Genomic DNA, 22,482 nt, shown 5'->3' on the forward strand with positions numbered 1-22,482 from the left:
ATACCAATGGATGGCCTCAAGTGAAATTTGCTATTCAACATTCCTTAATTATATCTGTATCTGGGTAAACTGGGTGGATTAAGAGTCTTCATTTGTAGTCACAGTGTTTTTTTTTTTATTTTTTTTATTTTTCTGTAAAGCATTATGGTTTCTGTGTAATGACAACAGAGAACTCATGCTGCTACATCTGCAGAACCCAAGAGCCAGTATATATGTTACCAATGTGCATGTAGTGTTGAGTGTGAGACCTTTCAGGGTCCATTCACACACAGTTTTGTGGCGCTGATTTGGCCACAATAACTTGTGTAAAGAATACATGCTGAAAATAAGACTCCCATTGACTTCAGTGAGATTATTTTTACACAAGTAAAAATAGCATCAAAAAACACGTCACGTTTTTTGGTGCAACGCGTTTTTTGATGCCTTTTTTAAAGGTGTAAAAATAATCTCACTGAAGTCAATGGGAGTCTTATTTTCAGTGTGTATTCTTTATTCTTTATTGTGGCCAAATTAGCGCCACAAAATTCCGTGTGAATGGACCCTCACACTGGTATTTTGACCTCTGTCCATTTTACCTGGTTTACTACATCATGTCTTATACTCTGACCACATCTAGAGCTGCAGTCACAGTTTTTCTAATTGCTGCTTGGAATCCAGGATTACGCTTATGAAAGTCATATCTGTAACATTTTACAATGATCCCATAATGCATTACATTTTTTTTGCATTTGGCAGGCATATTTTTGCATAGCATCCATCATAGACGCCTAATTTTCCCACAATGCAGCACAGTCAAGCATGCCCAGCTGACAGATGCAGTAACTCAGGGGCCCAGATTAGCTAATAGTTGGACATGCAGACTGAATATACCCCAGATTCATCACAATGGTTGATGTTAGATGATAAATCTGCGTATCTTTACACTATATTTATACCCCCTTTTGGATGGCTTACTTTAAGCTAGAATTTTAAGACACGATTTCTGCAAATTTGTTGTTGTGTTATGGTAAATTTAATGCTTCATTCACATATCCAGCAAATTGAAACATTTTAGCCCAAGCTAGATGCACCAAAAATGCGCCACACTGTGCCAAAGATGCACCACAACACCCAACAGTGTCAAGTCGAAACCACAGTCGTAGATCTGAGCCTGTGTCTGCAACCTGAGAGCTAACAGGAAAACAGCAGGACTCATTATCATGTTAAAATGCCCTATAAGGACCATTTGAGCCAACAGACTAGACCTTTCCCCCATTTATCAGACAGCAGAGCTGATCAATGCTGAAAATGCTATAAGGCTCCAAGCAATGACTCCTTTTACTCTACCAAAACAAAAAGAGTGCATCGGTAGAGACCCAGATTATTATGCAAACACAGAGCTACAATGTAACCTTCATGCAGTGTGAATAGGTGAGGAGAGCGTCACTTACTGACTGCGCTTCCATCAACACCCGCTCATTTGTCTGCTGAAAAACACCCATTAAAGCCAGCAGACACTGAACGTCTCCCTGTGTCTGGCTGTCACTGTCACATCAGGACTCATCTGATAAACCTTGAATTGTCTCTAACACGAAACGCGTCACTGTCTATGAATTCAGCAGCTTCCAACTTTCCTTGGCAAACCATCTTCTCTAGGAGCGTCTTTACATCACATCCACAGGTGCATTGTTACTAATGAGAACCAACGGGTGTATTTTATATCATACAATTATATGTACTGCTCAAACTGAATTTCTGTGGTCATGAGTAAAATGCCAGTGATACAGTGAAGACTGACACACAACCAGAAAAAACAGAAGGGGGAGGGAGGTAACAGTAAATCGCAACAATCTTATATTTTATAGTCTGTAGTGATATCCCATATCGATGGCGAAAAGAAATTGCCCAGGCATTTTTGCTATTCTCTTTGGATTTTATTTTTTTAATAATCTGAAATATGTTTTAGCTTTGTACTGTTTATAAACTTCTTGCCAAGATCTAGTGAAACAAATCTGAGTTGCAAGCGTGTCAGTGTGACTTTTCCTATGAAAGATGATTACACTGTCAGCAGGTCCAGGCCATGTCATTCATCCCTCATGTCTAGCACAGGCGCAGCACATTTTAGTGAAGGGCATGATGAATACATTTATTTGTTATTTTTCTGCTTGGGGCTGTGTCTATAAAGCCGATTACTCAGGAAGTTTCAACTTTTAACATAATTTCATGGTTTAAAAATACAAACAAAGTTGAGGAACTTTTTACTTTTTTGTTTTATTATATGTCTTTTACTCCTGTCACACGTAAAGCAGCCTTCAATTATCTGCTTGTTACATTATCAATGAGTACTTGCAGCAGCTTGCTTGTACTATGACCAACTACTACCAAATCTGTCATAATGCAACAAGCTCTGGTAACTCTAAATGCAGCTTTAGAAGTGAGTGGAGAAGAAAAGGCTCGCTCAGTACAAGTTTGGTTTCAGCTCTAACCTGTGCTGCCTATGCACAATTCTACATTAAGCTGCATGACTGTAACTAAGAGCCTCACCCCTGTCACACCCCATTTAATGGCAAAACTTGATAGTGTCCTAGGTGTTGTCTTGCAGTATGACAACTACGAGAGTCACCGATGACTGGTTTCAGGACCCTCTTTTTCCAGCTTGAAAGCTGCAGCATATAACCTATCTCCAATCAGTTCAGAAGATACTGCGTGAGGCTCTACATAAGTCATTGTTGTAGTGTGGCTCAGTTTTGGTGGAACATAATAGGAATAGATCAATGACTATACTACTGTCCCTTTAAGTCATCTATCATGTAAATATGAGATTACAGGGCTGTAATTTGCAGTAAACGTGTTTGTGATGTGGATTGCAGCTCTGCGGCCCCGCTCTTTCCATCTACATCTGCTCTCTCCAATTACTCGATCCTTTGGGGCAGGCAAACTGTTCTCTGGCACTTTCAGATGGAGATTAAGAGAATAATTTGACTTCTGCTGAAATTAAAGAAGAACAATCGTAAGTTCCCAGCGCTCGGCTGTAATGGAGAGATAAATAATTCATTGCTGCTGGTTTCTTGCTATTGGCTGCGCTGAGAATGTGAAAGGTGATGATGTCACTTTATGTGCCCTCCATTAACTCTTTCCTATCAGCAGAGACTATTTGGACATAGGTGGATGACCTCAACAGAAGGCACCAGAGATGCTGGACTTCCATACCCGTATATTGGCCTGGTTCAGGTTTTAGTGATAATTATTGAGTAGGGAATCTGATGTGCCCCATATAGTAAAACTTGTAGACAGACACTTGCGCGCACAGTAGAAGGTGTAATATGACAAAGAAATAGCTGACATGAGCAGAGGACAGATCTCTAGATACATTCCCTTGTGGACAATATGCCCTCCAAGATTTGGAAGTCTACAATTCTGTCCATGCCTACTGGGATAGCAGTGGTAGTGGTTGCCACAGACATTAGGGGGCCCAGCGGCAGCCGGTACTGCTGCGGAATTTTTTTTTTTAATAGACTGTTTGTTACCTGCTGGAGTAACTACAGCAGGTAACAGGCCCTATTTACTTACCGATCCTGGATCCTGCTCATGGCTGCCAGCTCTTCCCCTTCTGCGGAGGTGGCTGTGAGCATGAGCCGGGAATTGTAATTGAGGCCACAGGCTCGCGAGCCCCACAAACACTATCATTATACTCAAGGAGTGGGAACATAAAAAACACTGTTACTTACCTCTCCTGGCTCCGGAAGGCTTCAGGCCTACTTGTGTAACCTCCCAAACGACACGTGGGCCTGGCTTACATCCGACGCAAGCCCCAGCTCAAGTGACGTCTCTTCCATCATTGAATATGGCTGACATCATTGGGGAGTGAAAAGTTCGCCATGGGGCCCCGCCATTCCTAGTTACGCCACTGTCTATAATACAATGGTTACGATTTCATGTGCAGAACATAAAACTGCTGCAGGACAGTAATGGTCTTTGGGGACTGACACCTGTGCTTGTACGGTACATATTGTATACCAAATCTTTACCAACCTGGTAAATCTTTACCGTTTCTTTTACCCATCTGTCCTATTCTTCCCCTCCATCTTCCTCTTGAGCTGCATCCATCTTCTCTTATATCATTGTCTTTTCTTTTCCTTCATCTCCTTCTAAAACCCTGAGTTCTTCTTTCTCATCTTACTATGCATTCATCTCCTTCTCGCTCTAATGGAGATTTATGATGAGGAACGTTAGTTTTGCTGGAATCTTCATTTTAACTTTTTATGCCAGAATTGTGGAGTACCGGGCTTCAGAAATTCCCCCCTTTGCCTTTGCTTTATATTCACCTTCATCATCATCCTCTTTTCACTTATTTTCGTCCTTCGTCTTCCTATTTTACTGTATTGTCTATTTCCTTTTCTTTCTTTTTACTTCCATGTTTGGCTTTATCTTTTCTCCTGCATCATACTCTTGATACTGTTATCTTTAGTTTTTTCTAATTCTCTTCTTCACTTAAATCTTTCTTTTTCTCCTTATCGCACTTCATCTCGCTCCTTCTTTTCTTCTTCTCCTTGTTTTTCTTCTTTTGCTTTTCTTCTCTTTTTTTCTTCTGTCTTTCTTTGTTTGTCTTCTTTTCTTCTTCCATTTTTTAGATTCCATTGCTCTTTTTTCCTCTTCTGACTATTTTCTTTTTTCCTTTCTTCTTTTCTTCCTTTCTTCTTGTTATTGCTCTTGTTGTCGGAGTGCTCTCTCTCCTTGTGAAGCAGATTTCATTGCTCTGCAAATCCATCCTACATTACAGAACACGGTCCTGCTGATCACATCTGTAAGGAATTAGAATAAGTGCCGAGCGGCTGCTGATGAATAATGTCTTAGTCTTAGTTTTCATGGAGCAGTTTTTAATGTCTTTCTTTACGCCCCCGGACTCCAGACTTTCATTTTCTTTCTGAATTCTTAAAACGATGACTGAATTTGTTTAGCAAATCTCCAGAGGTATAATGGAAGGGTGTGAGTACTGCGCCCCTTCAGAGGCCGAATTACTGGCCGAGTAGGCTCAAGTGATTGTTATTATTATTTACAGGGAAGTGTTCATTCTAAAGCATTCAAGAAGGGAAAATACATTGAAAGTAAATAACAGATTCTAACCTGTACAGGAAAGTGGTCAGCACATAAACTGTGGAAAACGCAATATGTACAGAGGAAAGACAGGACGAGATCAATGACATCACTACAGTCATTCTGGTGACATCACTTAATGGAAGACACTGTACAAATTATGTAGCTGGCAAGAATTAGAGCGCCCACCATAGTAGCATTCTACTGATGGATTTACCCAGGGCTCCTCTATTAGGTCCTAGAAAGCGGAACAAGAAAAGACCACCACAGCTATACCTTGGGGTCCACAAAGGTGAAAACAGCCACGTTAGATTTAACCCTAGTAGTGGTGGGGCCATCTGTCAGTGAATCACTACTCCCACCTCTGTAGGCCGTGAAGTCTAATGCGTTACCTTGTTTTCAGTGTTGCCCTGTAGATAACTGACATGAATACTTGTCCTTGGTCTTGGAGACAGACAGAAGTATGTGATGTATTGACCCTAGTCTTGGAGTTATAAGCAGAAGGCGGTCATTTGTTACATATGTGTACATGTCTTGTACTACAGTACTGTCCTGTTTATTGTATATAGAGCGCTCAGCACTCACCAGTTACAGGAACCATATCTCACTCTATATAGAAGGATAATGTATCTGCCATGTATCATGATACATGGGGATGAACCCATCTCCAGACTCACTGTCAGACGCTCTCTAGGCTGCGTGAAAGGCGCTTTTCAAATTACCCAAAGACTTTTTTTTCCCTCCACATCTTTTCTCATAAAAGGCGACTGCTGGCTTCATTGTGCAGAATAATTCATATAGAGAAGAGCAATTTGCTAACTGCAGAACCTCAGCTTTGCTTTTCCATTGAAAGGCAGAAAGGGCCATTGGCTGAATATAACACACAATACAAACTGCAGCATTACAGGCCTATTGTAAGGAAGATTATTGCAAATCCGTTCTGCAGTCTCTCCCACTCTCTCTCCCTCCCACATTCTGTATTTTTGCTTCCTGACCACCCTTATTTCCTTACTCTTTCATACATTGATACATATATAGATGAATGTGTCCTCACCTGACACAATGTGAAAATAGTCATACGCTGGAAACCAGTGACACCAGTATTGAGGTTTCTTCCTGGAGATCCTATAGCATGTTTATGTGACTCTTTCCATACCTTAGGTATGTGTGCTAATCGGGAGTAATTTACTATTCCCCTTACGCCAGAAATGGGAGTAGTTGTGATGCGTGAGCACAGCAGGACAGAGACCAAGGCAGGCCAGGGGGGGATGCTTCAGCCCAACAAATTGACCAGACTAGAAATTTACACCAAGACCTGACTTGCATAGATTTTAATTCTGGCACATGTAAGTATGCCAAAATGTTAATAGGCTGGAGCCTTAATAATTCTGATGCACTTCTAGAGAATCACTTAAAATATGTCATGTATATCGTCTGAGGTATGAAAAATTGCAATGTTCTGGGTATCATTTCTTCCTGATGTCTGCCAGCCCTTGAACCCTCTTCCAATCCCCTCCCCATTGTTGAGGCTTCTTCTTCATTCTTTGAAGTAGATTCTGTATCTTTCGTTATTTTAAATAGACAACGCAGCTGAGGCAGAGTCATTGACCATATATGTGCTCTAATAAAGCTAAGCTGCAATATAAAGCAATGGGGTCAGGGATACAGATTAAGCCTTTGATGAGACTAGAGCGGGCAGTTTTCTATCTGTTTAATATCTCTGCAATGAATTTAGTGATGTTATTAGCCTGAGTGATGAAGTCATTAAACATCAGTGGGCCAGATACTCAGCCTACGATGGAGAAAATATAGTATTGGGCATGGTTCTGCCTTAGGTGGTGAAAGGATCTATGTGTCAACTGGACTCATGGGTCCTTAGTTTCCTTCTGCTTAATCCTGCTCCCCCTAAACTACATGGAAACACAGCTTTTTTGGTTGTTTTTTGAGCCAAAGCCAGGAATGTATTGAGCAGAAACTAGAAGTATAAGAACTTCCTATATATTTTCCATTTCTTTTGTAGGTATTCTTGGCTTTAGCTCAAAAAAAGCAAGAAAATTTGCAACACAAAAAAAGCTGCATTTCGGCATTATGGGGCCTCAGCCTTGCAATCCCTTTTGTTTAGTGGTGAGGCTGTACTACACAAGGAACAGGTGGAAATGCAGGGAATGTTAATGTCAGTTTTGGTGTCCATGACATGGAATATTCTGCTGGAGTGTCTATAAGGTGGCTGAGATGTCTTGGGCACGTTGAGTGATTGTTTACGTTGAGGTCTGAGTTGTGGTCATTGTAACTTAAGTCTTAATGTAGACACAAGACATGATCACACTGAAGGCTGGAAACCAAAGAGAAGTTCAGCTGTTGATGGTGGGACAGCTGGAGTAGCTATTTTATCCCCGTGCTGATGTGTGTGAGTGAGGATATATAAATATATATCTATATACCGTACGTGTGTTTGTATCTGTTCTGTTTCTATGTGTGTGTGTGTGTATATATATATATATATATATATATATATATATATATAAATATATATCTACAGTGTGTATATATACATATATGTATATAGATAGATACATGTGTATATATCTGGTTTGCACATATGTGCCTATCTACATGTGTGTATTACATGTATGTGTTAGTATACACTACATACTGATTTACTAAGCAAAATGTGCATTGTGCCCAACTGCATAAAACAATAAAAATTGGCCAAAATGTCATGCTTCAGATTTAGTATTTTCACGCCTCACTTGATAGCTCTACAAGTTGTTGAGAAGAAATGGGCTAAGACGAGCCATAAAATCATACATCAGATTTATTAATGTTGTGCGCCATTATTTTGGTGCAAAATATTAGTGTAAAATAAGTCAGCCAAGACAAAGTTAGTATAGAGGAGAGTGAGGTACCTAACAAATCTATCAAGATGTGGCAAATTTATTATACAGCGTGTGCCACTGTGATATAAGTGGCTGTAAATTATGCTGTCTGAATATAATAATATATTATAAATCTAATGTAATATGTAATAAATCTGCCCCACTGTCTGCATGTACAAATATTATATATGTGTGAGTTTTCGGTATGCATATTGTATGTGTGTATATACTATATGTACATTGCTTATATGTGTATGACAGATTTAACAAATCTGGGATATGTGAACACAAACTGTGACATCCACAACCGCCACCATATTTAATATATATTTTTTAGGGCTCTTAGGGTGGTTCCTAACCCTCCCTGTCTACATATGCCATTCCTAGAATGCATTGTGTCGCCGTCAGTTCATGCGGCTCCTGACCTCTGCTCGTCTTCAGGCATAATTCCAGGAACTTCTATAAAAAGTAGAAATCCCTTCTGTGTTCATCTTATTGTGAGGCGAAGGTTATAAATAGCCAGGACGCACGTCTCTCCTGCCATACAACAGAATGGCAGATCTATGAATGCTTAAAATCCGGCGAGGATAGCAGAGCGCGCAGCCTGATGTAATTACGTGCTGGAGTCTATCACATTAATATCTGATCTGCTGATACTGACAGTGACAGCTCTGTGAATACTGAGAAACTCCACTTCCAATTGTCCCTGTAATCCTGCTAAATCTTCATCAGACAAACGCCTGTCAAGTCCCATTGTCAAATGCTTTGCTGTGGGTCATAGCCGGCGGCCATATCTGCTAATTAATCAAGGTGTGGACTTGCCGCAGCCTCACATTCCACCAAGCAATGGTGGCACTCAGAAAACAATGGCCGCCAGAGGAGTCTCTGGTGAAGCTGCTCATAGACATCATTGATTTTTCAGCATACTATTGCTTTAAAAACCTGAGCTCCTTGTATGACTAGTGTCCCACATCACGATTTTTCCAACAGCACTTTTCACAGAAAGTCGACTTTCTGCTTCCATTATATCTATAGGGGAAACTGCCGGCGTTTCCATAGGTATAATTGACATGCTGCAATTTCCAAAACCGCAACGGTTTTGGAAATCGCGGCATGTCCTCTACTGTGGATCCACACCTTGCGGAAAAATATGTGCAAAGGACATGCTGCGATTTTCCAATTTGCCAGAATCCCATCCACCTTGCAGTGACTAAAATGTTGTGACCCCGTCGCGGTTTTGGGAATCGCAGCATGTCAATTATGTCTAATGCTACATGGGACCTTAGCCTAAAAGAGCATTTTGGAACCACAAACTACTTTCTGACTATCCACGCCCAGTACAGTTGTGCTCCTTGTTTCAGAGGACCACAGCGGAAAAATGGACCCCAACAAGAAACAGACAAGAACAGAGCCCGAGAGACCCCCATTGATTACAAAGGGGCCCCTCAAGTGCCCAGTCGAGCTTGCAGCTCTTTTTTATCTGGTGATTTCTGACAAATCTGTGCCGGGCGGACATCCGGTGCAGATGTGAACATAGTCTTATCTGCTTCGTAAAAAAATATTGTATAAGTGGCGAAATACATAACACGTAACACACAAATGATTCTTAGGATTGAGATGTCTTTTGCTGACAGACGAAATAGGTGCTCACTGTTAGTCAGGGGACTATGGTTACCTTCAACCAGTTTAATATCTGACTTTGTCCTGTAAGAATGCACAGAAATTCTACCGGTAACAAAATATTCAAGGTGATACCAATGTAGAACAGGTTTGAGAACAAGTTCGTCTATTTCAGGGCCAAGCCCAATACTTATGACTGGTTAGAGCCTGGGAGCTCTAGTGACACCTGCTGTTCAAATGAGGAATCACTGCATGTGGGAAAAAAAATCTAACAAGTAGTTGATTTAATAATTTATAATGAATTACAGATCTGTAACATGGCGGTGATGAACGCCCTCAAACTGTGCATGTATTTGTGATGTCATAGGAAATATCAGCACCGGCTTCTTGACATCAAAGTTGCCTGCCCCGTTCTAATGCACCTTTATTTTAACACTGCATTTGCCAACACATCTATGCCAGTTTCCCGCGGCGAATGAGTGACACATTCTCCGTTCTGCACCCAGGTCGGACATGTTTATTAGAACTTAGGTTCCAATAAGAGAGGAGCGTGGTTAAACCAAGGACAAGCAGCAGAATTGTAAATGCAGCTCTGGATGTGGATTATACTGTTTATTGTCTGTTGTATAACAGAGATGTCTTATCGTTTTTCCCTGGTTATCAGAGGGAGTTTTTGGGATTGTCTATAGAAATCATCTCTCGTTATAATGCTCTGTTTCCATAATGGGCTCCAGCAAGAAAAGGGTTAAGCCAGCTAGTAACTGTGACTTTGTGTGAAGGCTGCAGAGAGATTCCACACGGATATAGTTTCCTCCCAAATATTCTAGGTTACGTCAGGTGTGAGTTTCTGTATCACCCTGAGGAAAGGCCAAGCTGTAAAGCATATGAACTTGTGTACATGATCCCTGCTGTATATATAGAATATACTATATATAATCCTATAGAAAAAGCTCTGGGCTGCACTCTCATGGTTTAAAGGGATATTACCTTTTGTACTGCTACATAACTAGGCCGGTTCTTCCAACTACAGCTTTGGGAAAGCTGGATAATATGGATAATCCTGCTTCTTACTCAGCTCTCCCTGCCTCCTGAATGGTATACTCACATAGTTATGCAGAAATACATTTCTTTCTCCTATATCCTTACATTAGGTCAGTTTGGCATTCTAGGTGACAACCTCTGTGGGATGTCTAATGGTGGCCATATTAGAAGTAACTCAGCTTTCCCGCTTCCTTGATGTTAGTACCTAGTTATATAGAGAGATACTGTACATGCTAGTAACAGTAAGTGACTTGTCATGTCAAGATTATTAGTCTTCACCGACTTCTCCAGGAACAAATCTAACTAATAAACAGCAGATATAACAGGACACATATACCTAAACAAATATAATAGAGAAATATTATATGTCACATGAAAAAGGCAGACATAGCGGTACATATATAATATGGATGGATATGCTAGGCAGATATCAGAGCATCTGATATTAGATATAAAATAGCAGTTATAATAGGACTGATATAATAGGACAGATGGTATGAGCTGGATATACTAGGCCAGATATAATAGGTAAATCTACAGCAGATATAATGGAGTAATTTTATATATATATGTATATATATATATATATATATATATATATATATATATATATATATGAATAGCTATAATAGAACAGATTTATTGGGGTAAGTATAGGAAGCATATATGATGGGAGATATCAGTACACCGAGTAGGATCGTTCTCTCCGCCGGTGTCTCCCCTACAATGTCAGAAAGCCCTTGTGATATCCAAATTGTCATTCCACATTCAGCGCCGGAGCCATAAAATTCTTATTGCATTTGTCTGTGCAGTTGCTTAAAGCGCTCGGCGGTGCTTACAGACAATTCTGATTTTCTAAGCTGAGCTTTTAATGACCTCTGTTTATTAAGCGGGGATGGAATTTGCTTCCAAATGTAGATTGGGAGGGAGAACGGGGAGCTTTATGAGCATGTAAGCAAAACCACAAGCGCTCGCCTAATAGGCCTCCGCCATTCACCTTCTCTGGGTGGAAGTGCTATGGTTACCAGCGGTCTGGGCACCGAACCTGACACCGGGCACTGAGAGCTTCCTGCTGCCGACTCTTAGGAAGTGCCCTCCTCAGCACATTCACAATGTATGGATAATCTGCCAGGCAGTTTATGTTAAAGGGCCAGCACTGAATATAAACACACTAAGAATATAGGGCTCTGCCAGGGAGCACAACGCCTGCAGGGGCATACAATCCATTATACTTCATATCATTCATTATATGATTTTTTTTTTTTTAAGTATAATTTGTACGGACTTTTGAGGATATGGGATGTTTGGGATTCCTTTACACGACAGCAGCACCCCTAACTATGTTCACAGGTTTAAAGGGAGTGTACCACCTCCCCCATATTCAACCGCCATCACCGTGTCACAGACATGAAGATGATTGTGTCATGCTCCACCCCCTTGCTTAGAAAATAGAAAGGGGAAGAGCAATATATAATATAACTGTATTGGCGAACATTCAGTATACCTTCTCAATTATTGATCAAAATCTCTCCTCATTCTGGGATCGAGAGTCCAGTTGGAGTTAGAAGGTGCAGTACATTATATGGTGTGCGTGCTTTCAGACAGTATCTCTTTTGTTATGTTATCCATATGTTGCATAGTACACTATAGGGAATGTACAGGTTATAGTCACATATGGGGGGGGGGGGCATAGGAGTGCTATACAGGTCACATTATGCTTAGAAAGGTACAATATAGATTTTGTGATGGAGCCCAAGCACTTCCAGCTGCCCTCTGCATGGAACTGATCACCTGAATCCATGTGAATCCTGCCATGCTGGTCCAGGGGTGTTGAGTAAATCTGGATTTGCAGCCTGAGCTCTCTGCCCCCTCCCTAGCTATTAAGGGCTTTAGTGGGGTGTAGCCAGCCCTGCATACTTCATTTTCGACTGACTTATGTCTTACTGAGATCAGTGCCGGAAGTGTCGTGTCACTATAATCTGGGGTTAGAGGTGGATATTTCCATATCTCACAATCCTACCTAACATTGAAAAACCGTCATGAAAGTCCTTCACTCTTGGCCAAATATTCTGCTAGTGGGAAAACATTCACCTTATAGCCAGTTAGATTTTCCATTCTAGAATCTAGGAAAGCTGGGTGTTAATTGGTTTTTTTTTTTTTTTTTTTTTTTTTTTTCTTCACATTGTTGCCAATTTCAATGCCCAAAACTACTTCTTGTAACATTTCCATGAAGTGGCCACTAGGGGCAGTGTTCCTTAGTAATTCACCACTGTAGTATTGGAGTCAATGGTGTAAGTAAATAGGTATCCACATAACAGAACTTGTAGCAGAGCTTCTCTCCACCATGGCCATATCCATCTTGTTATGCTAGTCTCCATCTTCACTTAGAATTCTTTGTTTTTGGAGTCAATGTTGAAAAATGTTATAGCTTGTTCTGTAAAGATGGCACATGATCCTCTCCGTATCCGTAAAGCATCATCACAAGTTTCTTAAATGTGGGATAATCCTGGAAATTATGCAACATAATAAATAATACACTGCTGTAGCTGCCATGAGTGGTGTTGTGGGTGACACATCCTCCAGAAAGGGTATAATCCGTTTTTGCCTAGAATTTGGGGTGTTTTTATGTTTTTTGATTTCTTCGTGGATAACTAAAGTGAAACCATTTTACACAGGGGACATTTCCATGTAATCACCTCCGAGCGCAGGCATGTGATTGGCTCATGTGAGAAGTAATAATACGCTGCCGCGGACCAGATCCTTATTAACTTGTCAAGTGCTGCAAACAATTCACCGTCTTTACTAAAAGATGACAATGGAGGCAGCTGCGCCATTCTCTATCCACAGCATACGCCCCCCTTCCAGCGTTGAATGGGTTAAGCTGACGTGCCGGGCCGCAGGAGCAGCTGTTCTACAATGTCTCAGACCCCATTGAGATTCAATTCACACGACAAGAAGAAGATTCGAAAACAAGACGGCGCGATCAGACACGAAGCGCAGCGCGTTAAGAGGGATAAACTGTGACTGTCACAATTGAGTTAGGACCATAATCCAGTTAGAGGATCTTTTTATGCAGACTCACGTCATCCGCAGTAATTGGAGCCAAGCTGTCCTCTCTCAGCGAGCGACACGTGACACATGTAGCAGAGCTGAGTGTCTGATGCAGCGGAGCTTCATTTGTCAGACGGAGCTGGTTTTGTTAGATGCAGCAGAGCGTAATCTTGTTAGATGAATTATTAGAGATCTGACTATAACAGATGCTGCAGATCAGATGTAGCAGAGCTGAATATACTGTAGTTATGGTGAGCATGTATGAAGTAGGGAGACTGAAATTATTCTATTTAATATTATATTTGATATTTCAGATGTAGCATAGATACTATAATTTAGGAAATTATGTCAAAGGCAGAAAAGGAATACAATGCAGCAGAGATAACATTGTCAGATACAGTGCCACTGTGTTTGTCAGCTATAGCACAACTCTGAGCGTGTTTTCAGTTGTAGCAGGGATGAGTCTATCAGTTGGAAGACCGTCCTGATGCCACAATGTGTTATCTGTGATTTCCCAAAAGATTTCCAGCTCAGATCATTTCAATAAAGTCACACAGGCCCAGACAACAAATTCAGCACTGCTACATTATTACATTCACAATGTTGGCCTTGTGATTGGGTAAATGTCTTCATTTTATATCAGGATGATAATGGCAGTGAATATTAATTGGCCGCGTTAATGGCTCTTGGATTGATCTGGGCTCCTGGTATAATGCATTCAGCTCCACAGAGACAGCAATTTGCAGATTAGAGATGGAAGACGTGAAATGTAAAGACTCTGAAGGACGTCGGTGCTTGGGTGTCACCGGGTGATGCTCTGACGCCTCCGCTGAAAGTAAAGAAAATACAATGTAGAGAGGGATTTATTATAATGTATTACATAGTCTGGATAGTACATAGGGAACCCCACTTTCAGCTAGAGTCATATCCAGAGATATGAAGGTCCCTTATTATTAGGGTGCCCCACTCGGTACCATTAGGTTGGATGTGCTCTGTGCAGTACCTTCATATCACAATTATGATTAGTGTCAGAACGTGGTTTCTTGTGCCGACCAGATAAAATGATTCTGGAGTCCACATGCCAACAACCCCTAGCAAATGTACTAAAGCACCCTTTAAATGTAGGTGTCTTTTACTAGACCTTTATTATGTTTGAGCCTGAGTCCACCACATAATCCTCTGGTATTCTGGTGGGCTGGGCCAGTCCGACACTGCTTATGGTATATCGGATAATACCGTCATACTGTGCACAAGTAGTGTTGTCAGGTAGCTACCTATATTAACACTGATATTGAAATACCAGCTTAAGGTGATAACCTCTAAGTCAATGTTTGAGACTAATGACATGCAGCCAACCCCTGTGATGTCAGAGTTGTGGTAAATTGTAGATGTCCATAGAGTTTAAGGTAATGGCGCCATCTACTGACCACAATAGTATTAAAAATAACACCAGAATTTAGTGTATATCAGTTATCATATGGGATGTATGTTGGCGCAACAGAGATATTACATACAGAGAAGCTGGCTTTGTAAGAGTGCTTTCACATCTAGAAGATTTTCATGCTGTAACTGAGAATCCAATTTATTCATTTATGGCTGAGCCCCCACGTTGCAGAAACGCAACTTTTTTCGTTGCAGATTTTTTGCGTCTTTTTGAGCCATAGCCAGGAGCGGATTGAGCAAAAGATAAAAGTATAATTATTTCTTAAATATTTCCCATACCTTTTGTAGCCATTCTTGGCTTTGGCCCAAAAAAACGCAACAAAAAAAACTGCGTTGCCTCAACGTGGGATTTGCAGGAATCTAGTAGCTTCTTATTAAAACAACCCCATTCACATGAATTGAATTGATTTTAAGTTTCAGATTTCTGCAACAAAATCTTCTGCTTGTGAAGGCATCCTAGGATGTAATCTGGTAATATGCAGTAGAGCTGGGTTTGTCGGATGCAGAAAAGTTGAGTTTGTTACTTGCCATTTATTCATTTTCAGATGTAGCAGAGATGAGCCTGTTCTATGCAGTTTATCTAAGGTTTTCTAAAGCAGTAGAGCTGATCTGCTCTGATGTAGATGCGCGAGTTTGTAAGGTAGTAGTGTTGGGGTGGTTATATGTAGCAGATGTCAGTCGAATTGTTGTCAGGTTGGCACAATGTAAGTCACAATCTGTTTTTACGATTTTCCCAACTACAAAGATGGCTGACAACCAGGGGTGTGGCCAGACAGTTACATTTTAGTTACCCATATAGTAGAACACGATACCGTCTCTTCAAGGCGCTCTCTCCTCTCTGGGGCTTTTCATCCTCTGAATGTAAAATGACTTCATCCCCTTCTCCGACATTCTCCTGCGCTTACCTTGCCTGGGACTGCAGACTCAGTTACCACCTCCCGTTGTTGCTGTCAGTTGTCGGCAGTTTTATCTTCACAGACATAAAAATGTGAGATTTGAATGAAAGGGAAGAGAAGTGGACGGCTGTGAAGTGTGGAGAGTCTCATGTGAGAGACACGTCTCTGCTTTCCTTTGCAGATGATTGCTTTAAGAAGCGCATGTTTTCGGTGACACTGGAAATATGGGTTATTCGTGTTCCCCGTCGGCATTCTCTGAATTCTACGGGAAAGGCGGCTGAATTATTTATTTGTGCAGTTTTTGCTGCGAGTGTCTATCTGTCAGCAGCAGGGACTGGATGCCAGGAGCGCCCGGGTGCTGCAGTCAGCAAACTCTCGCTTCCACATGACTTGCAGGATGTCGCTTACATGGAAATGTTTGTTGTGTTACACAAGACTGTAACAAATCCTGTATAATCCCAGTGCTGCAGTGCGAGGTCCCCTGTGTGCCCCAGAAATGCCCATCACTAAACTGTGGGCATCTCAGACCCCTGCCTCGATTGTAAGGAGCTGAATGCAAACAGAGTAGACCGAACAAGAGCAAATCTTACATGGAACTTACATAAATCATGTTGTAAAAAGTCATCCTGGAAATAATATACCTTCAGTCCAGGCCTTTCTTGGCTCGTACGTCCGTGACAACTTGTACTTGTACATGTGATAACCCCTTATGGGATATAACTCCTCTTTTAGTGATGATACTAGCAAATAATAGACCCATATCATTCTGCTGGGCCATTTCCCTTTCAGTATTCCAGGAGGTTGCCCCTTTTTTTAAATAAATAAACCTACTGAAGATTCCTGGAGGTTGGCAAGCATGTTATGCCTTAGTTATATCTGTCATTGGGAAACATAAAAGATGGATGGATAGATAGATAGATAGATAGATAGATAGATAGATAGATAGATAGATAGATAGATTTTTTTCAGCACTAGTGGTGTATTGTATTTTTTTGCTATTTGGATATCTATGGTCTTTTGGCTACAGTCCATGGATTTACACCCACCATTTCTCCATTTACATTGTGCTACTCTTTCTTTTTTGTGTTAGATAGATAGACCATAGATAAGTCTTATCCAAGGTTGTAGACACTCCAAATACAGGTTAAAAAAGTGCAACATTCCATTAAAAATCCAATGAAAAAATACAAGGGTTTTTTTTTTTCTTGTTTTTTTTTTTTTAGCCTCAACAATGCAACATTTCAGTTCTTAAATTGAACTTTTTTCATGAGCTTGTTTTCAATGGATTCTTTTCATTTAGTTGTAGATAGATTTTTTTTTTTGCTTTTATTGTGAATTTCTTATCAACAACGTTCCTTTCATGTCGAAAATATAACATCATTTAAACTGTACAAACAGGTAAAAAAGAAAGGAAAAAGTATCATTGATATACTGTAATTTACGGTTTTTGAAATTGCATTTCCACCGGATATTTTTCTGCAATGTGTGGATGGGATTAGCGCGCACAGGAAACCTTTCTGTGAAAAGTGCTACAGGAAAAACCGTGATGTGCTGCCGCTGCGATTTTTCCCACATTGCTTTTTTGCTGCAGGGCGCTACATGGGTCTTAGCCTTAGAGTGACAATATGATTAATACAATATGTGCCTGTGCAGCCTGTATAGAGGGCCTTTGCCAATCTGCTTGGGAATATTTCTGTTCAAGCCCATCTCTCTATAGATGGTAGACTGACCTGGGCCTTTTTCCTACTACCTATTATAGCCCTTAAGGCTAAAAACCCCTTATCCTTCCCATGCCTTCTCAATTGATTATCTAAACCTGGGTATATTACCGTACAGCTCTGAATTAGTTCAAGAATCTTATATTTAATAGTAATATTTAGGAGTTGCAGTAAACAGAACATATCCAAAATGTTCAACCCATAATTCTGTCTCAGCTCCTCACCAGTGGGATAGATATGAAGTATATCGATACATATGAGATAGACAGATAGATAGATATTGATTAGTTACTAACTTATTACACTACTATGAAATATTTGTGAATGATTCATTTCACATATCCATCGTCGATAGTCAGGATGTGCAGCGGTTTATCATTTCATCAAAATCCACTGAAAAACCTTTTCTAAATCCAACATTGAACATAATCCAATTTACATCCAGGAAAGGGCACTCCTTGGTTATTGATGATGATGATCTGAAGATCCTCCTAAGTACATCTCCACCACTTCTTATCTGGAACAATTAGCAGATCTATTTGTACCTGCAGCGCCCGCTGCTTCCCTACTGTCAGAATCTTAAATCCCTTTAGAAGGATGAAGGCATTGTTCCAGACTGCTGCAGGCCCGGGCGGATTTACTGACCTGCTTAGCTACATTAGCATCTCTGTAAATTGGCTTGTAAACTGCTCTAGTTCTAGCCTTTAAACATCCTGTACACACAGATTAGAAAAGGTCAGCAGCGTTATAAGATATCAGTCACATATAATGTGAATTTGAACCTCCTGACTCGCCCCTACAGATGTCAGAAGGGATAAGGATTGGGGAGCTGGATTTTATCAGACAGCAGATGTCTTCCCTTTCCCAGTTCAGAACATATGCATTGCTCTACTGTGCCGAATGTATATGTGTATGGGGTAGTTTAGCAAGAACCATTGTGTGCATGGCATGACCAGCTTAACACTTGGTTATTCTGGCCTCCAGATTGGCTCTTCATGGACCGGTCCTTTGTATAGTCAAATTATACATGATTCTGGTATTGGGATGTTGTGTTTTCTTGTGTAACTTACTAAAGTATTTTTCCTTTTTGTAGGTCCAGCTGTTGGAGACTGGAGCAGATCTTCCACAGACGAAGGACCCTCCATTAAGAAGACGCCAACATCTTGCCTTCAGGAGAAGCACTGTGCCAAAATCCTCACCAGTGTCACTAACTTTATCCCTGGGAAGAAAAAGATAATTCCCTGGTGATTAATGAGTGCAGTATTCTCATCAATGGCAGTATATAGTGGCACCGGAGGATTACTGCACCTTTAGCCGCATGGAGTGCTCTTCTTGCCCAATGGTTGGACACAAGCACATTAAATGCTGAGATTTGCACTCCTACTTTGTTTTTGCACCTCTCATTTTAGCAAGGGCCTTTTGTTTTCTCTAAACCAGAAATGGGCCTACAGACAGTACTTTGGCCCATGGACTGGGTGTCATTTTTGAAGTCATGGATTGTGTTTGCACTTGGGCTTTCCATGCAGATAAGTCTCTCTAGGGCCTGCCCTACCGTGTGCCGGTGCGACCGGAACTTTGTCTACTGTAATGAGCGGAGTTTGACCTCAGTGCCTCTTGGGATTCCGGAGGGTATAACAGTGCTCTACCTCCACAATAACCAAATTAACAATGCTGGATTCCCCGCAGAACTGCGCAACGTCCAGTCAGTGCATACAGTCCATCTGTATGGCAACCAACTGGACGAGTTCCCAATGAACCTTCCTAAGAATGTCAAAGTGCTTCACCTCCAAGAGAACAACATCCAGACCATCTCCAGGGTGGCACTCGCTCAGCTGTTGAAACTGGAAGAACTGCATTTAGATGATAACTCCATCTCCACTGTCGGTGTGGAGGACGGAGCCTTCAGGGAAGCAGTCAGCCTAAAACTGCTCTTCCTGTCCAAGAATCACCTGAGCAGCGTGCCTGTTGGACTTCCATTTGGTCTGCAAGAGTTAAGGTTGGATGAGAACCGCATTGCTACCATTTCAGACCAGGCCTTCCAGGACCTGACCAGCTTAGAACGACTGATCCTAGATGGCAATCTACTCACTAACAAAGGGATTGCTGAAGGCACCTTCAGTCATTTACCCAAACTTAAGGAGTTTTCTATGGTACGTAACTCCCTCACTAGTCCTCCTACTGATCTCCAGGGCACTTACTTGGTAAAGTTGAACCTGCAGGACAACCAAATCAATCACATCCCCGTGTCAGCATTTGCCAAACTGCACAAGCTCGAGAGATTGGATATTTCAAATAACCGGCTCCAGTTGTTGGTCAAGGGAGTCTTTGATAACTTAACAAATCTGAAACAATTGACTGCACGAAACAATCCCTGGTATTGTGATTGCAGTATTCGATGGGTGACCGAATGGCTTAAATCTCTTCCAGCTGCTATTAATGTCCGAGCTTTCATGTGCCAGGCGCCAGAGAATTTCCGGGGAATGGCTGTTAGGGAGCTCAATGTCAATCTACTCTCTTGTCCAACCACCACTCCTGGCTTACTTCCTGTTACTCAACCTTCTCCAACCCCAGCTCTGACCACAATTCCCACAACTGTCTTCATTCCTATCCCCACTACAACACCTACAGTCCCATCACCAACCACAACACTAGAACCCACTACTGTGCCTGAGCCAGAAATAGTGGTCCTAGAGAAAGTTACCCCAGCTATCCGAGAACGGCTCCAGCTCTCTATTCGTTTTATAAATGACACGAGCGTCCAGGTCAGCTGGTTGTCCTTCGTTAGTGTTGTGTCCTACAAGCTGACGTGGGTCAAAATGGGGCACAGCTTGGTTGAGGGGATTGTGCATGAGCGTATAGTGAGTGGGGAGAAGCAACACTTGAGTTTATTGAACCTAGAACCCAAGTCCACGTACAGAATTTGTTTGGTTCCCTTGGACGCTTTTAATAATTACCGAGCAGGTGAAGAGACTGTATGTACCGAGGCTACCACCAAAGCTTCCCTGCTCAACAATGGCAGCAACAGCCCCTCCAGCCACGAGCAAACAACTACTCAGAGCATGGGCTCGCCATTTCTGCTGGCTGGGCTCATTGGAGGGGCAGTCATTATTGTACTTGTAGTCCTCCTCAGCATCTTCTGCTGGCATATGCACAAAAAGGGCCGTTACACATCTCAGAAATGGAAATACAACCGCGGCCGTCGGAAAGACGACTATTGTGAGGCGGGAACAAAGAAGGACAACTCAATCCTGGAGATGACGGAAACCAGCTTCCAGATAGTCTCCTTAAACAATGACCAGCTCCTTAAAGGAGGTTTCAGACTGCAGCCCATTTACGCCCCAAATGGGGGCATCACTTACACAGACTGTCACATCCCCAATAACCTGAGGTACTGCAACAATAGCAGCGTTCCAGATCTGGAGCACTGTCACACGTGATAGCGTGACACTGGGGGCATCAGCAGTGGCTGAGTGACCAGACTGAATGGACAGACTTTGCAACATAAAATGGAACGCAGAAACAGAAATCCCATTTACATTTGATAAATGTTAGCGAGATGCGTTTGTGCATCGGAATTCTCTGTAATTTATACGGTGTACTATATAATGGAATTTAAAACAAAAAGTGCTATCTTTTCTATTTCCAGTTCATTGCAAACAGTTTTGTAACTCTTTGCTTTTTAAATCTTTAAAATTGCTGAAGTACTGTACAGGGTTGTACAATAAGAACCCATTTGCCATGATAATGACAGGATTGCTTGTGTTTGGTTTTGTTGATCGCGGTCGCAGCGCACATTACTATGTCACATGATCACAGCGGATGTCATATCAGAAGTCATTGAACTTGCACTAAGGGGTCATACTTATCCTATAACACCTTGGATTCCCTTCTCTGTGTATACAGTCTCCATGTAATGCTAAGTAGTTTTGCAAATGCGTTCCTTATATTGTGCTAATCTTGATTTATTCTCCAGTCACATCTTTTGCAGCAGTCAGAATTCCTTTAGTTTTTGCTCTAGTCGCAGTTCCTTAAATCTCTGCGATTCCTGGTTTATTGCCAGTACAGAACATAGTAAGTTGTGATTCATTGTGAGAGCTTTAGTGTTTACATCAGCCACTGTGTAATAGTCTGATATAGAAATCTCTCCTAATGCAATATACCGGTGATCAGTGCATTATGGGAATTCACCTAAGGCTACATTCACATCTGCACCGTTTTATCCATTCCTCTGATCCACTGGCAGTCCAGAATAACTGAAAAACAAGTAAAAACTGATGACTTGACACAAACTGATCCCAAGGGATCCCATTGACTTTAATGGCGTCTTCAGGTGTCCATTTTTAAACTGAAATTATTGGACAGAAAGTGGGGCTTTCGTCTGGCAATTTCTGACGGACACCGAGATGGAGACTCAGTGCAGATGTGATCATAGTATCAGGAACATTTGGTTGTATGGTGCTGACACAAGAATTGTTAGGGCAGCTCTGGATGTTATTGAAGTATAAGGCATTATGTAACCACAGAACTATGAGTACAGCTCTGGCTATGACTGGAGTAAGAGATGGCGAAATAACAGAATTGTAAATGCTGCTCTGCCAGTAACTGGAGTTTATGATGTAATGTAAAAGCAGATTACTAACTGCAGCTCTAGATGGGATTAGAGTACTATACAGGATGTCACAAGGCTACTCAGCATTATATGGAGATTTGGGATTGATGCAGAAATGCTCAGCTTTGCTGTGTAGTCGAATGTTTCTTGTGTTT

At 41.4% G+C, this 22,482-nt stretch overlaps 1 protein-coding gene across 1 annotated transcript in view; it reads left to right on the top strand.

Moving 5' to 3' along the window:
* Positions 1-21,463, top strand: part of FLRT2 (fibronectin leucine rich transmembrane protein 2) — a 38,370-nt gene extending 16,907 nt beyond the window's left edge. The window contains exon 2 of the mRNA XM_075282363.1: positions 18,812-21,463. Coding sequence (XP_075138464.1) covers positions 19,158-21,155 — 1,998 coding nt within the window. The 5' untranslated portion in view covers positions 18,812-19,157 and the 3' untranslated portion in view covers positions 21,156-21,463. The remainder of the gene's footprint in view (positions 1-18,811) is intronic.
* The last annotated feature ends 1,019 nt before the right edge of the window (positions 21,464-22,482 follow it).

The sequence above is a fragment of the Leptodactylus fuscus genome, chromosome 7, assembly GCF_031893055.1.
Source record: "Leptodactylus fuscus isolate aLepFus1 chromosome 7, aLepFus1.hap2, whole genome shotgun sequence".
NCBI lineage: Eukaryota > Metazoa > Chordata > Amphibia > Anura > Leptodactylidae > Leptodactylus > Leptodactylus fuscus.